This window comes from Mesoplodon densirostris, chromosome 12 (assembly GCF_025265405.1).
Source record: "Mesoplodon densirostris isolate mMesDen1 chromosome 12, mMesDen1 primary haplotype, whole genome shotgun sequence".
Classification (NCBI taxonomy): domain Eukaryota; kingdom Metazoa; phylum Chordata; class Mammalia; order Artiodactyla; family Ziphiidae; genus Mesoplodon; species Mesoplodon densirostris.
This window is the reverse complement of record NC_082672.1, coordinates 33,667,199-33,684,884: the sequence shown is the minus strand read 5'-3', so window position 1 is coordinate 33,684,884 and position 17,686 is coordinate 33,667,199. Positions and strand designations below refer to the sequence as shown.

Here is a 17,686-nt window from a genome sequence, read left to right as displayed (position 1 = left end):
CATACTTTACACTGTGATATTTATCATTTGTTACCCTAGCTGACATTCGTTGGAATAAATTACAAAAAGGAAAATATAGGGCTTCCCTGGTGGCGCAGTGGTTGAGAGTCTGCCTGCCCATGCAGGGGACACAGGTTTGTGCCCCGGTCCGGGAAGATCCCACATGCCGCGGAGCGGCTGGGCCCGTGAGCCATGGCCACTGAGCCTGCGCGTCTGGAGCCTGTGCTCCGCAAGGGGAGAGGCCACAACAGTGAGAGGCCCGCGTACTGCAAAAAAAAAAAAGGAAAATATAGACACCTTATGATTGTATTGTCCTTCCATGTTTTGGCCCAGGAAATCTTATATTGGTGGGAAAAATAAAATCATACAGACACTGTTCTCTACAATGTTGATGTACACAATTGCAGCTTATTACAGTACCTACAGTAATAGGTAGAGCCCACTGCCTTTCAGCATATCTTTACTGGCAAAGTTTTGTTACTTAAATGTTTTAGCTTTCAAAAACATTAAGAATTGAACCATGTCTGTAATATCTTTCTACCTATTACACGTACTTGGAGTTAATGTTTTGTATTAGTTCCTGAAAGCATTATTCTTTTAGGGATACTATTTTTATATTTTAGTAGCATGATATAACAATAGCAAGGGTTGCTAACATTTTTTGAGTGCTTATTCAATATGTTTATGTTAAGTGTATGTAATCCTGATACTAATCCTACAAGGTAAATAGCATTGTTATCTCCAGTTTATAGGGGACAAACTTAGGGATACTAAGGGCCATTGTTAAAAGAGGCATATATGATTTGAACCTCGCAGTTTAACTTCAGAGGCTGTGGTCTTAACCACTAATCTACAACATACTACTAGGCACATATATATGTTTTTTATACGAATTATGGTGAAGGAAACACATCCATCTATACAAAACAGGAAATATTAAAACCTTAATGATTTTTACTTTTTTAACATTAAAAATCCTAAGTAATTTTCCCGATTTTCATGTCACCTCTTCAGTAGTAAAGATGTACATAGAAAATTTCCAATGCTGAAAACAAATATAAATACACAAACACAAGGTCTAATATATCTGAAAAAGTCTCTTTATACTAAAATTGAAACACATTCATTCCCTTCCCCCCTGCCTCAGAAATGCAGATTTAATCTTAAACCTACTTTTGATGAAGCTGCTTGATTCATGTGGACAAACGTCTCTCTTTAATATGTTCAGCAGCAAATCACAATATACCCTTACACAATGAACACTTAGAACAATCACATTGCTATTTTAAGAGCTAATCAGGTATTCATAGCCAAAGTCCCTGAGAAAATTCAATTTAGCTAAAAATGTACTTCATTTGCTATGACTGAATGAGACAAAGTTCAGCCTTTCCCTCTGTGCCTGTGTCCCTGAGGTCAGCCAGCCACAGCCTCGCTTTGACAAGCATAGATTAAGCCACTAACTCCAGACCCTTTGTTTAGTTTCTCATACCGTCTTCTGCTGACAGACACAGCCGCTAAACTGCAAGCTGTTAAGGACAAAGCAAGACAAGCCAACGACACAGCTAAAGATGTACTGGCACAGATTAAAGATCTCCACCAGAATCTTGATGGCCTGAAGAAAAATTATAATCAACTGGCAGACAGCGTAGCCAAAACAAATGCCGTGGTAAAAGATCCTTCAAAGAACAGTAAGATGTGCTTTTTCACTTTGATTATGTCATTTATTTCTTCACACTATAAAAGTATCCTAGACTCATAACTGTTAGAGCAGGAAGGGACCCTCGTAGTGGTGTAGTCTGCCCTCCACCCTTCATAGACTGGGCTCAGGAATTGAGTGTGTGCAGCTCCAGAAACAGGATCCAAGACTCCCAGCTCTGCACTAGAGCTTATCTTATTCAAATTTCATCCAATTGAGAGGAAATTAGGAATTCTCAAATCTACATGATATTTGGTATAGCGATGCCAAATATTTTTAAATCCTTTAGAGTAATTGAAAATACAGTTATACTTGGGAAATTATATCCTCGGAGTTGGTGAAATTCCATAGAACCTAGAGGTCAAGGAGCAGTCTTATTAACAGGCCTGTTAGAACAGGATATTAAATAAGATCAACTTGAAATGCATTCAAATTGGAAAATATTAATATTTATTACTTAGATTCTGGTTAGTTAACATTATCAGGAAATTAAAATTTTTATCTAGTTTATCAAGAAGAATATTTCTTTACATCTTTTGTATATTGTATTAAACTATATTGAGTTAACAAGGATTTACAAGAAAATGTGGGAGAACTAAATATAATAATTTATTAATTAGACTCAATAAACATTATGATTTCTAATATTTTTTATTCTTTCAAGTGATAAAATGTTATTTTAGTATGTGATTTCACCAAAGGAGATGCTTGATTCTTTGTACTTGTCAGTCTCAAGAGATTAGCCTGCTTTATATGGCACCAATATATTTACTGGGAATTAAAACATTTGTAGAGTGTAATAACAAAAACACAGTTATTGACCTTATACACTGTATAATCCAGATGCCATTCGACGGAGGGAGTGGAGCCTGATTTTTCAGCACCTTTGCCTCAGATCAAAGGCTAATGATGCTATGAAATAACAGATACAACTAGCATGACTCCTTCCTGAGCAAGGAAGAGTACAAACACAGCTGACATGCACTTCGGAGCTAGGGAGAAGGATTTCACTCCTCATCACTTCTTCAGGGAAGAAAAAGAAGAGATATATAGTTTTAAATTTATTTCTTATGTAAGCCCAGAGTTAGCTTACCCCTGTAGTTCAAAGATACCATCTGAATAACTGGTTCATACTCATGCCAAATCACAATATTTCCCCCCAAGAAATGAATGAAAATAAGTTTTAAAGTAAATGTCACTCTCTCTTGTTTATTCTGTAAGTTAAGGTATCATTTCATTCATTTTCAGATTGATTCTCAGCTGAGAGTGGCCTTTTTATACTATTTATCTCACTTATGATTCTATCATCAAAAGAAATAGTTAATATCTATAAACACTAATTAAACTGGGTCTGTTTCTATCTTATTAGAACACTATAATAAAGCTCCTTTTAATATGAACAATGGTTGCTAAATGCCATGTTTTTGTGGACTTTTACTTGATAACACTAGTTTGACTTAAAATGGGGTGAATTTGTAATTAGCACCTGTTGTGAAAAGTTCTATTTTTTTGATAATCACTACTTTATAAAACCTATTAAAAATATTTTCTCATGAATTTTCTGTTTTTCTTTTTTACTTCCATATGAAATTACCTGAAGAAATCAGTATGTATATGTTTACTTGCATACCTTTTAGTAATTTTTATGCTTGGTTGACTATTGCAGAAAGCTTCAGCTTTGCATGTTTCCATGTTTTAGTACTGCTTTAAACATCAGATAGCTATTCTTTCCAGTGTCACAGTATTAATGCTGGATTAATAAAGGAATCTTCCCTTACACAAAATTAATATGTGAATATATTTGACATAAATATTTTAATTATGTGTTTGAAAAGTTAGTGAAATATCTGTTATCCATATAAAAGTAGAAAATTAAATTCTCCCACAGATTCAACTAAATTATGATGCTTCTGATAACATATATGCAGCCACTGAAGTCCAAATGACTTACTTCTAGCAGGATTAAAATAGATTAAAATCTACATTGCTGTTGTTGCTGTCCCCCCGAAGCTCACTCCCCCCCCTTACAAGTAATTATTCTCAACTTCAAGAGCATTATATTTGGAGACACATAAAACAAAATTAATAAAATCAGACCTTAACAAGTGAGCAGTCACTGGGATATAAAAATATTCTGTCTTAAAAAATTTCATAGTTTAAATTCCAAGTCAAAAATAAAACTGAAAAATAGAAAATAGTAATAATAAAATCCAGCATATCAAAACCTGAGAAATACAATGAAGGCAGTCCTCAGTGGAAACAGAATGCAATATTACTAAAAAGCATTGAAATAAACAATTTAGGCAATCAACTCTATAAGTCAGACAAAATAAAATCAACTAAAAGAAAGACGATAAAAAAGTAATGAATTAGAAGACAGAAAATAATAGATGTGATAAATTCAAGTGGTATATCTTTAGGAATATAAAGATTAAAAATTTTAGAGGTCTGACAGGCTTAATAAAGAAAAATAAAGCACAAATAGACAAAGTTCTGAAGGAGATATAACAAGATAAGGGAAGAAATTTAGCAGGTAAGAGAAGACTTGGCAAAACTCTAGGCTAATAAATTGTAAAGACTAAAAGAGATAGATAATTCTCTAGTAAAACATTGTTATTAAAATCTGTCTTCAGCAATGATTTTAAAATCCACACAAATAATTATGGAAGAAAGTGAGAAGTTTTCAAAAACTACTACACAAGAGAACATCAGACTCAATATGACAGGTTATTTTTAAAACCTCAAGAAGATAATTTCCATATGACTTCGACTGCTACAGAAGATAGAGGTGGGGGGGGAAAGTAGGGGATGGGGGACCTCCAGGTTCCATTTTGAAGCATTTGATAAAAGCTTCTGGGAGCTCTAGAAGAAAAGGATTCATTACTTGTCTAAGTAGTCCCTGCATAGCCCTTTTTTCATTCTCATGAATCTAAATCTAAATCACTTTTTCTCACTTCTAGAATAACTTTCAGAATATCAGAGTAATATTGGGGAATATTAAAGGAAGGGAGAAAATGGATAAATGGTTTATTTAAAGTGTAAAAACGGAGGGGTAACTGTCTTTATGTTGAATACCTATACAATTACGTAACAAGAGCTTTGACCTCAATAACCTGCATTTCAGAAGAGTCAGTTCTTGATCTAGCAACTCTATTAGTTGAAGTTAATAATAGACCATGGGCCTTCCCTGGTGGCACAGTAGTTAAGAATCTGCCTGCCAATGCAGGGGACATGGGTTCGAGCCCTGGTCCAGGAGGATCCCACATGCCGTGGAGCAACTAGGCCCCTGCACCACAACTACTGAAGCCCACACACCTAGAGCCCGTACTCTGCAGCAAGAGGATCCACCGCAATGAGAAGCTCGCACACTGCAATGAAGAGTAGCTCCTGCTTCCTGCAACTAGAGAAAGCCTGCGCCCAGCAACGAAGACCCAATGCAGCCAAAAATAAATAAATAAAATAAATAAATTTATAAAAATAAAATAAAATAATAGACCAAGTTCTTTTTAAACATCACTAACAATATAACTCATATTTATGAGCATGAGTTCAAAATACTTACTTCAAAACCAAGTTTTAAAATAACTTACTTCCTTTCAAGCACATCTGATTCATTCCTAAGGATTAATTCCCAGATCATTCATAGTTCATCAGGGCCAAAAGCCTTGGACCTTAAGCAGTTTCTCTTTTTCATCAGGGTGGCAATGACAGAAAACAGAACAATATACACTTGATCAGATAATTAATGACATGGTTTGGATAAGACTGTCAGCATCTTAAGGACAGAATAATTGATTTTCCATGTGTCATTTGCCCTCCTATGAAAAGCACAAGCTGGAAGTCTAAGGATCAGTGATAACCTTAAATTATTTTAAGGTTAAACCCCTTTTAAAATTGTCAATATTCAACCTTCTTTAAATGTTAACTACAAAAGTGACAGTTTAATGTGGTTCAACCTAATGTAAAGAGCAGGAGAATCAACTATTCTTCAAAATGAAAATGAACTGCAGCATGAAAGATTTAATTAAAGTATAACATAGGCCTTCAGTCGAAGGATGGTTCAACATTGAGATGTTTTTCAGAAGACATTTTTATAGCTTTTCTCGTTAAGATGCAAAAAGAAAGACAGTGAGAAAAAGAAGGAAAACCAATTTTGTGTGAGAACCCTGATTTAAATACAGTTCTGGCTTGGACAGACTAGGTGACATTTTAAAGATGCTTCTCCAATTCCTTGATTCTATGACTAAAGTTCTATGCTATAAAGGTTAGCTTTGGGGCTGAAGCTAGAAATTAAGCATTGAATTAAGTTCATCATATTCTCAATCTTCAATGCAAATTTTCACCTCAATCACAAAACCAAAGTGCTGGCCTTCTTTCTCTAACATCTCTGGTCTGCTTGAGTCCCAACTAAAATATTTCCATTTGCCATCACAAACTGCTTCAACTGTCATGGCCTTGCTTTTGTCGTGTGGATGAGATGAAATCTTTTCCATTATTTACTTAAGCATACTGCTATTTTCATTTCTGTGTATGTGTGTCTGTGTGTGCATGCATGTTCATGTGTGTCTGTGTCTGTGTGTGTGTATGAGTGTGAGTGCATGGTATGTGCTAATCTTGTTCTATGCAGTTGCAGATGCAGATGCCACTGTAAAAAATCTAGAACAAGAAGCTGATCGACTGATAGATAAGCTCAAACCCATCAAGGAACTTGAGGATAACCTGAAGAAAAACATCTCTGAGATAAAAGAACTGATAAACCAAGCCCGGAAGCAGGCCAATTCTGTAAGCTCTTTCTGCTTTCAGTTACCAGTACATGATTGTAATTTTTTGTATTATTCCCAGAAAGAATACCTTCCTTCAGTGTATCCTGTTGAATGATCTCTGGTTCTTTTCCTTTAATTTGAAGCTATTTGCAGGTGAGGTGGGGAATGGAAGATTAGATATTTTTCCCATAAATTTCAAAAGACATTTCTTGAGAAGAATAATTACTACTTATTGTTTTAGAAATGAAAGTTCTGATGTATTTTATTATTGTTTGAATAGAGTTAATACAAACTGTAAGAATGAAAGCCTGATTTTTGTGTACTAAAAAGGCATGCATGAGAGTGCCTTGCTCTTAATGAAAGCAAAACAGGCCAACCAGTGAGGCTGTAGAAGGAATGAATGGACAAGGTTATAAGGAATAATAGCATAGAGGAACTATTATTTTCTATATATTCTTTTGAGTACAAGCAACCAAAAATTATTTTGCTTACAATTTCTACAATTTTTTGGAGCAAGAATAGGAAATACTTCACTTGTCTCAAAATTTTGCTCTTTATTAACCCAGTTAGAAGACTATATGGATAGAGGCAAAACTTCCTAGAAGGTAGCATCTTAATGAACCAGGGCAGAACTGTAAATGCCAATATGAAACTTTAGCCTTGTGAAGTCATCTTATGGTCTTTTTAGAAGTAGAATGAAAAAAAATAACAGTTTTCATGTTATCAGGCTTAAACTGAAATCTTTTTAGATACCCAAGCCTTCCATCTCAAAAATTCCATTTTTTGATACAAATGAACTTATTTACAAAACAGAAACAGGCTCACAAACATAGAAAACAAACTTAATGGTTACCAAAGGGGAAGGGGGGGGATAAATTAGGAGCTTGGGAATTACAGATATACATGATTTTATGTATTATAGATAAACAACAGGATCCTACTCTATAGCACAGGGAACTATATTCAATATCTTGTAATAACCTATTATGGAAAAGGATCTGAAAAAGAATATATATATATGTATATATATATATACACATATATAACTGAATCACTTTGCTGTACATCAGAAACTAATACAACATTGTAAATCAACTGTACTTCAATCTTAAAAATTCCATTTTTAAAATTTATTTATTTATTTATTTTTATTGACATATAGTTGATTGGCAGTATTATATTAGTTTCAGCTGTACAACATTGTGATTCAATATTTTTATAGACTATACTCCATTTAAAGTTATTACAAATAATGGCTATATTTCCCTGGGCTGTATAATATATCCTTGTAGCTTATTTATTTTATACATAGTAGTTTTTATCTCTTAATCCCATACCCCTATCTTGCCCCTTCTCCTTTCTTCTCCCCACTGGTAACCATTAGTTTGTTTTCTATATCTGTGAGTCTGTTTCTGTTTTGTTATATACATTCATTTGTTTCAGTTTTTGGATTCCACATATAAGTGATAACATGGAGTATTTGTCTTTTTCTGTCTGATTTCAGTAAGTATAATATTCTCTAGGGCCATCCACATTGTTGCAAATGGCAGAATTTCATTTGTTTTTATGGCTGAGTAATAATCCATCGAATATATATATCACATCTTCTTTACACGTAGGTTGCTTCCAAATCTTAGCTATTGTAAATAATGCTGTTCTGAACACTGGGGTGCATGTATCTTTTCAAATTAATGTTTTCATTTTCTTCGGATATATACCCAGGAGTGGAATTGCTGGATCATATGGTAGTTCTAAAAAATTCTATTTTTAAACAACTGTGAAGCTAAAATGACCAGAATTAACCTTTCTTAATCCATAAACTTATTTTTTTAGTAAATGGCCAAGAATATGATGCCCAAGTGACAGTATATTCTTCTCCCTCCTTATACATAACTGATATCTTTAAACCAGGTCAACACAATAAGTTCAGGGTGAACCTTGAAAAGGAATTCATGACTAATTGAAGAGAAACCTAGAAAATGACAGAAAGATTAGTGAAGATGAAATACATAAACTCAGAGTAAAAGAAGCAGATAGGGTTGAGAAGACATACGTTGAACTACAATATGAAAACCTTGCAGGCAGTAAGGAGGACAGGTGAGCATTGTATATGTGAAGCACAAGGTGAAAAGAAATCAGATGTTACTCCAAGGTTTGGATTTTTATTTAAGATTTAACCAATGCAGAAAAAGCATCCCCTATGCACAAGGTTACATGCTGTGAGGCATGTTCTTCCACTTGAACAGTTTACAACGCCATAGAAGAAATAAAATATGTACACAAATAACTCTAAGATAATGCAGAATATTGTGCTACATTCCATGAGCGCTGGGAAGTGCTATTAAGTTTCTGAAAGGAAAGATCACCTCTAGTCGGGGCGGGAAGGTTTCCTGAAGGGAAGGATTTGAGCCAGGCTCTGAAATGGGATAGTGCTGGACATGGGATGAGAGGTGAAGAAGGAGAACATTCTGAGGAGAGGGAATGACTTCAGCCAAGGCAGCGAGAAAAGGAGGTTTCAGGGTCATTTCATGACAGAACAGTCTAATTTGCCAAGACTATTGTTAGAGTGAACATTAAACTAGAAAATTCAACAGAGGCCAGATTTTCTCAGGTAAGTTGAATGGTAAGTTAAACAGTTTCTTTTAGCCACAGTTGTACCTGAGATAAACCTCATTGGTGAGGAGAAGCTGAAAGTTCTTGAACATGAAGTGCAATATAAACAGAACGGTGCTTCTTTTAATATGAATCCAGAAGTAGTCTGTGGGATAGATGAGAGAATCTAGAAAGAAGGAAGCAAATTTAATAAGAGACCCAACTGTAGCAGTGGCAGTGGTAAGAGAAAGAAAGAGATTGATGTATCCCTCCTGTATTTTGCCATGTTAAGTTTGAAGAAGCAGTAACAGTAACTGTTCTCTTGTGAATCCCACACTTAGCCACATTTTCTGCCTTAGTTACCAAGCAGGGAAATCTGTACATTTTCATTATTTCTTCATTGTAAAGAAATCTAAAAATATGCCTATATATTCATCAGTTATAAATGCTTCCTCATCCCACCCCCACCCCCCTGGAAAGAAAGATAAAATTCTGGCATGTGAATATATAAAACCTGTCTCAAAATACAAAATGAAAGAAAGGTATAAAAGTCATGCTTGAGGGCCTCCCTGGTGGCACAAGTGGTTGAGAGTCCGCCTGCCGATGCAGGGGATACGGGTTCGTGCCCCGGTCTGGGAGGATCCCATATGCCGCGGAGCGGCTGGGCCCGTGAGCCATGGCCGCTGAGCCTGCGCGTCCGGAGCCTGCGCGTCCGGAGCCTGTGCTCCGCAACGGGGGAGGCCACAACAGTGAGAGGCCCGCATACCGCAAAAAAAAAAAAAAAGTCATGCTTGAAAAAACAATCACTGTCCGTGCCTTTTAAGGAAATTTGTAACTACCTTTGGAAATGGAAGTTACAACAAAGTGCTTTGTTTTTTGTAAGATGTTATAAATTTGTAAGCAGTCAACGTTTTTTTCAAATGGGTTTTGTACTAATTGAAGATTACATTTGCCCGATTTTAGAAATATATTTGTAATCTGGCATGAGCGTCTGGATGTGGCCCTAACACATATTCAATATGACCAAGAAATTAAAGACATTTATTTTAAAGTAGATTTCTCCTTGTTTGTTGACTCTGAAATTGAGTGGCTGATACTCTTTTTAAATGAATGACCTAGTTAACTGGATGAAAAAATGCAGTGAAAATTCAATAGATATAATAATGAGATCCTCAATAATGTTTGAGTTCATGATGACGAATTGGTAAATAATGTTGTATATGAGAAATGCCTCAGAGAGACCTACTTCATAGTGATTTTTATTTAGAAGTCTTACTAAGGGCTCACATTAGAAATAACAATAATTAGTGGTGGGGGGGGTGTGATGAATTGGGAGATTGGGATTGACATATATACACTGATATGTATATAATGGATAACTAATAAGAACCTGCTGTATAAAATAAATAAATAAAATAAAATTCAAAAATTCACACACAAAAAAGAAAGAACAATAATTGATAGCAACAAATATCTTAAGAGGATGTTTGTATTTCAGAAATCTCTCCACTCTTATGAGAGGGATATATGTCAGAGATTTCTTCTAGAGAAATTTATAAATATTGTCCTTTGATTTACTTGTCTTAAGGTATATAAAAAATATCTATAATTGGAAAACAAAACACAAGGTACTTAAACAGAGAGTTTAGTAGTTATTGACTGGTTACTAATGGTTTGGTCTGCTTGAATATTTCAGATACTAAGGATATATTCAAAACTGTAAGCCAGAGAACAGAAAATCTAGAGGGGTTTTTATAAAAATGTGTAAGAGTTGAGCAGTAGGTTACTTTACAAGATTAATTCCTGGCGTATTGGGTATAACAATGCCATGTTGTTCAGAGATCCATATATTTTTGATATGTAAAGTATGCCATAAGGCAGAGTAATTTTAACTCCTAGAGATGTTAAACACCCTTAGTTCTAAAATAGCTACTCAGACTTTCAGTCCTCCAGTGGAGTCTCATCAGTTGAATTAGGCTTCAGTACTGGTGCTCTGTCTACAACGCTTTGAGAACCCCGCTTTCAACACTCCAGTCATGTAATCCCCTACCATTTTTACCAGGTATACCCAAGCAAGGGCAGAAACATCCTGATCAGTCATGCATTCCACCCATATTCAGTCACTTCTTCTCTAAACAGTAACAGAGGAGTATTACTACATTGTGTTCTTTATAACACATACGAGTTATTTGTAATAACAAAAGAAATAACCAAAATAACATATGATGGCTAGTTTAATCACAAATAACAAAAATGAGTTATACCTTTCCCGGTTCTGTTTCTCTGCAAGTCATTTTTTTTTCCTGTTAAAAATAAATAAATAAATTTTATTAAGGCAGTTTGATCTTTTTAAAAATCTCTAACGAATTGTACATTTTGTGACATTTTAACCATTATCAGTTCTAGTTTGAGATTATTCCTTCTAATAAAATTCATTAAGACTGGGGGAAAAAATCCTTGATAAAAATCTGTTGTCAAGGCTTCTGGACTTGATCTGTGTTCTTTTTGGATGACTGCAAGTCATTTTGATTCATCTACTCTTAGCATTTTATGTAGAAGGGAAATCCTATCTTATCTTTGTGGAACAAAGAGCTACCTTCTTAACTGAAAACCACACAAGCAGGAAGACTAACTGTCCAGGACAGAGAGCAAACACTCTGGTGACCAGTACTGTGCTCCTCAGTTGGCAGTCTGGGTCCCACCCTTAGAGGGGAGGAAAGGACAGGGAGAGCAGTCTAAGCAGCAGTCTTCCTAGATTATTCCAGCCCCAGCCCCACACAGAACTCCATGTGGGTGAGCCCCTATTTCTTTCCAGCACACTGTTTTCTTTGCTTGGAAATACAATTTGGATAGCAGATTAGGTGAGGAAACAGTACAAGTATATGACTTACACAGGATCCGCAGGAGATTCAACAGATCTGTTATATCCCTGGGAGTTCTCAAACATAGATGAATTTACATATTTGTCAGAACCAAAAATCTCTCCTTAGCTTTCTCTTTTGAATCCAGCACATCCTCTGTGTAGTCTGTACCACCCTTGGAGAGGGGTGCTGGTGCTGCCTAACACTTACTCTCTCATTAGACTCTTCAAGACACCTCCTTGTCTCACCGTAAGATGGAGACGGGTTTGGTGTCCTAGGCTATCTTGTTTGGAGTTTGCACAGCCCTTTTATGGAGGTAACAGTAATAGCCGTTGGCTTTCTCCAAAGTGTGCAAAGTGCTATAAGTGATGAGAATATGGAAATTCACCCCGAGTGAGGGCCAAGAGGCTTCCTGAAGCCTGAAGCCAGGAATTTGAATCAGTGACAGAGAGAAGTTTTGTATGTGTCTCCACCTCCTACTTTGAGCACTATCACTAACAAAGTAACAGAATCTCTCTGAGTCCAAACAACAACATTGCTGTCCTGAAAGTACCTTTTTGATAGTATACATGAACCAAAGAAAATTAAATGGAATAATCAACTAGTGTTATTTGTGATTGAAGAAAGGCTCCCTAAATGTAAGTACAAATTGGTACAAACAGTGTCAGCTCGAGTCACATAGGAATTTCTATCTTAGCAATTTATAGTAATTTTTAAAGTACTAGTCAAAAGAAAAAGGAGCTGTTAAATACATTAGTAATGATAGCCACTGGAAATTGTTTCTGTTCCTTTTCCTGGTGACTTAATAAAAAGGTATAATTTATTCTGAAATGTATGTTCTGAGTAGAATGATTACTATTCTTCTTATTGTTAGAACATCTGGAACAAAATCTAGTTGGCCTCTTTCAACTGTAAGAACATGGCAGGGTAGGTAATCTCCTCTCAAAAACTAAAAGAAAAATGGTTTTCTACTTTAAGTGATACCAAAATCACTGAAATTTGAATTGTAAAATTTCATTAAACAACCTGAATGAAGATCTGTACCATTAGCTTCATATAAAATCATCTCTTGAGAATGTTCCCCTATTCATAAAGGAGTAAGTTATGAAGGCAAGAATTTGTTAGTTGTATGCTTCAAAAAGTAGTGGCGTGCTAACAAGCCATGGGACTGTGAACAGCTCATTGTCAAAATACTGGTGGAAAGGTGCTCTTCTGTGCCTTCATTAATGAGTATAATGGGGTCTGCATATGGGCATTTAATGATACCATTTGCTGATGGAAAAATAACTTCAAAGAAGAGATGATGATGGCTTTGTGATTGGGAGCTACTTCAAACTTTCTGAGAGATTTAGTCTTGGTTCTTTGTACCTCGTTTTTCTTGAAGATCAAAGTATCTGTGTCTTCGGGAGGTGACTGCATTCGAACATATAAGCCAGAAATCAAGAAAGGAAGCTACAATAATATCATTGTCAACGTAAAGACGGCTGTCGCGGACAACCTCCTTTTTTATCTTGGAAGTGCCAAATTTGTAAGTCTAACATTCAGCCTTTCTTTGGCCTACTGTGTATGTGTATAGTCAGAGGTTAATCCTGGTAGTGTGGGAAATGTATAAAGTCTAATATAATGATCCCAAAATTGAATAAGGTAGCCTTTCAGATTCAAAAACCTCAGAATCTTACCTCACCAAGTTCTGAAGTGTCAAATTAAGTAAGAAGGCAAATGAAATGAAAACTTTTTACAGTGTTTAGGCATATCTGCTTTCATTTGTGAGTATACCAGCATTTATTTTTGAATTATATTTTCAGATCCAGCTATTTAAGAAGAAAGATTAATAGGAATAAGGCTTTTTAAAAATTTTTCTCTAAGAAATTATAGTGAACTTTCATGTGAAATGAAACTGAAAATTGTGTATTATTTCTTACCAATGAAAACTCTTCTGATTCATGTTGAATTAATGACTCAAACTGAAATAACAGAAATTGTATCTAAAAGAGCTCACCTCAAACTTCTAATTCCTTTCATTTGACCCATTTGACTTTATACGCATGGAGACCTTCCAAAATGAATAAGACTTTTCAACAGACCACTTATCACATAAATCAATACTTGGAAATCAGGTGAGAAATTTTGGATCACCTTGGGTGAAACAGCATACCTGGCCCCTCAAAAACATCAGTGCCCATGGTGAAAACAATGAAGTCTAAACCCAAATATTTGCTTTTATCTCTACCACAAGTATCAGTGCAAGAAAAGACATTTGTCTCAATGTTAGACCTAATTAGAATTGGTTGAATTAACACATTTGCCTCAGCACTATGAACATGTGTATGGACATTGTATTGTAAAGATACAAGAATAAAGTATTATTTAATCATAGAAATAATAGATCATATTATTTGGGAATCTTTATTGTGAGGCTTCTGATTATTTCATATATCTGTAAATGGCACCTGTTGAAAAGACTCGGCTGGCTTCCTCTTTCAGGGTGCCTCATATCTAATATCTACTGTTTTTGTGTTTCTCTGCACTAGATTGACTTTCTGGCTATAGAAATGCGTAAAGGCAAAGTAAGCTTCCTCTGGGATGTTGGATCCGGAGTTGGACGTGTCGAATATCCAGATTTGACTATTGATGACTCATATTGGTACCGTATTGAAGCATCAAGGTAACTAACTCAATAGAGATTAAGATCATTGACAGAATTTTAGTTTATAAGAAAATTTTTATTTCTGTTTCAAGAAGGTAGCTATATAAGTACACACACACGTGTATACGAATGTTATATATTATACACATGTATAAGTATGTGTGAATGGTACCTTTGTAGAACGTGTTAGGAATTGACAAATCTTCAAGGTATTGAACAGAATGACTAGTCCTTTTTGGCCTCCTCATCTAGTTGTCCTGTAGAAACTTTGAGGTTAAGTTGTTTTCTGTTGCCCTTATTCAGTACAATCCAGAGCATAAGAAGTGCCACTGGTATCTGTCTTTGGTGCAAAACGCCTCTTCTAGTCTACACAGCAGTCTTGGCTACAGGAGGGTGCAGTATCTAAATGCTGGCATGAATATAAAATATGTCAGGTCCACACTACTTGTGGGAGGGAATAGGAAATTGATTAATTCTATCCTTGATGCTTTAATTTAATTAACAGTGTACAGATTACTTGTAGAATCCATTCTTGTCCTCAATACTTCCTCTTCATTTTCTCCTCTTCTTTTTCTAATTCCCAACTACCTACTAAACACAAAGCAGCTAACAGTCAAGAGGTTTTGTTAAAGGCCAAGGGAAGTTGATCAGAGATGGGTAAAGAAGACTTGAAGATCTGGTGATTGTTGAATCTAGGTGATAGATACATAGAGTTTCATTCTATGTGTGTATATGTTTAAGTTTTTCACAATCAAAAGTTTAAAAGAAACTTAATGAAAAGAAATATCTTCAATTCCTTTTTAATATCTTAAATAAAGGCGCGCGTGTGTGTGTGAGGGAGAGAGAGGAGAGAGCAACAGATAAAATGCTTACATGTGTGATGGTGGGGGAGGGATTAAGTACTTTATTGGGCTTAAGAATACTTATATTTGCAAAGTACAGTTCTTCTATTAGAAGAGATGTATTCTGTTAAAAAAGAACCTTATTTATAAATTCATTCTATTGTTTCTACGTATTTCAGTTAATACTGCACCCTCAAGGATAAAAAGATTACCAAAATGAGACAGTAGGGAGAGAAATATGACAAAGTTTTGTTATGACTGCTTGTCTCTGGAAAAGGATCAGATTTTCATGTTTAATAACTCATGGGAACTAATCACTTAAAAAAAGAAAATGAAATACAATAATAATAGCTTCCAACAGTCTATTAATAGAATCTAAATGTGAAGTTCTTCTGTACAATTTGTATACACAACTCTGTAGCCTGGATTTTATAGTGTACACATTAAGATGGTGGCCAAACAATAAATGATGCATGATTCCAGGAAGACTACTTCAGCAAATTTGGATCCAAGATAATAAGTGATTTTAGGAGGAATTATGCAGCTTATATTGCAGAAGGGTGGCTTATTTGGGGTTCACTTGCTGAATTAAATTAGACTGAATGACGTAATATAAACTTGTTTAAATAGTCCATGTAGGTAAATAGCACATTGTTTTGTAAAGCAAGAGGAAGAAGACTTTCCATTTAACCAATAGCAATTCCATCAGCTAATTGTTGCTGTGTCATTTCCTATCACTGGACACATTCAGAATCAGGGTAGATTGTTCAGTGGTCCTGGTTGAATATGATGGTAAACGTATAGCAGAGAGCAGATTCTGGGTTTTGATTTTCAGCTTAATGAATCTGGAATGTTTGAAGCTAAACACCCAGCTATCTCTTAAATATTCCAAAACAAATCTCTACATTTTATATCTCTTAAATCTGAAGTGACCAAAAATGTAATACATACTTCATTTTCTCTATTTTCTTTCATTTCATTTCAACACGTACCCTGGAAGAACTGGGAGAAATGGAACAATTTCTGTGAGAGCTCTGGATGGACCCAAAGCCAGCATTATGCCCAGTACATACCATTCAGCGTCACCTCCAGGGTACACTATTCTAGATGTGGACGCAAATGCAATGCTGTTTGTTGGTGGCTTGACTGGGAAATTGAAGGTAATGTGTTGTTCTTCCCCATTCTGTTTATTTAATCTCTGCAGACAATTCCTGGCATGATGACTTTGGGCAAAGACATGATAAAGCACTGCAAAAACTTGACCACTTTTTACTTAATTTGTTTTTATGAAAACATGAATATATTTTGAGTAAGAATTTTCTTTCTTGAATATCCAATCTGGAAGCACAGTCTTTTTAAACCTATGTGTGTTTACTTAAACAGTTGTTGTTTTCCCCTAATCTGTGGCATCAATTTTTTGATATTTTAGTTGCCTCAAGAGCAAAGTGTTTTTTAAAGATAATCAATTTATGATTTATTGATATAAAGTGCTATAAAGTTCAATCTCACATCTAATTAAAAGATTTATGAATACCTTGGGAAATATCACAGGAGCCATAAGCCTTCAGATCATGATCCGACTTTTAAAGTTTTCAAGTTGCTCTTCTCATTCTTATCGAGTAATGCACTTAATATTCATAATTGCTTTGTGACAAGTCCTTGTGCATTTCAGATTGCAAAGTGCCTGCATTTTAAAGAAGCTCGTGTTGATTAAATGGAGTTAGGTGTTGGAAAACGATCTGTGGGTGAGATGTAAGAGCACAACCAAGTACAATGCGTAATCCTGGGTCTGGCAGAATCATCCTGGGATGAGATTAGTCAGAAAATGTGAAAAGCCAGGGTGACCCCAAATTTATGAGAACTCAACCTTCATATAGAGTGAGGTTGTTTTATTTGCTTTGTGTATGAGATGTGACTCTAAAGTATTGGAATGGATTCCACAGCTACACACTAAAATCATCCTCATTTCTTAGAGCTGTATATAGATATATATGGTACATAGTAATATATAGTCATATTGCCAACTTTATTTCCTCCTCAGAGAGATAAATATAAGGATAGCACCGAGTAGTACAAAAAAAAAAACATGAATTTTGAAATTAAATCCAGGTTGAATTCCCTGATCTATCACTTACTAAAATATGACCTTAGGCAAGTCACTTAACCTCTTGGGCTTCAGTTTCCTTAACTAGAAAGGGAGATAAAAAATATCTACCTTGCTTGCATATTGTAGGATACAATAATAAACTTTTATAACATTTATATAACCCTTACTATTTGCTAAG

At 35.2% G+C, this 17,686-nt stretch overlaps 1 protein-coding gene across 1 annotated transcript in view; it reads left to right on the top strand.

The window, feature by feature from the left end:
• The window catches only part of LAMA2 (laminin subunit alpha 2), a 614,367-nt gene that overhangs the window by 534,728 nt on the left and 61,953 nt on the right, over positions 1-17,686 (top strand). Inside the window, exons 43-48 of the mRNA XM_060114490.1 lie at positions 1,506-1,688; positions 3,297-3,302; positions 6,324-6,478; positions 13,297-13,440; positions 14,444-14,577; positions 16,402-16,561. Coding sequence (XP_059970473.1) covers positions 1,506-1,688; positions 3,297-3,302; positions 6,324-6,478; positions 13,297-13,440; positions 14,444-14,577; positions 16,402-16,561 — 782 coding nt within the window. The remainder of the gene's footprint in view (positions 1-1,505; positions 1,689-3,296; positions 3,303-6,323; positions 6,479-13,296; positions 13,441-14,443; positions 14,578-16,401; positions 16,562-17,686) is intronic.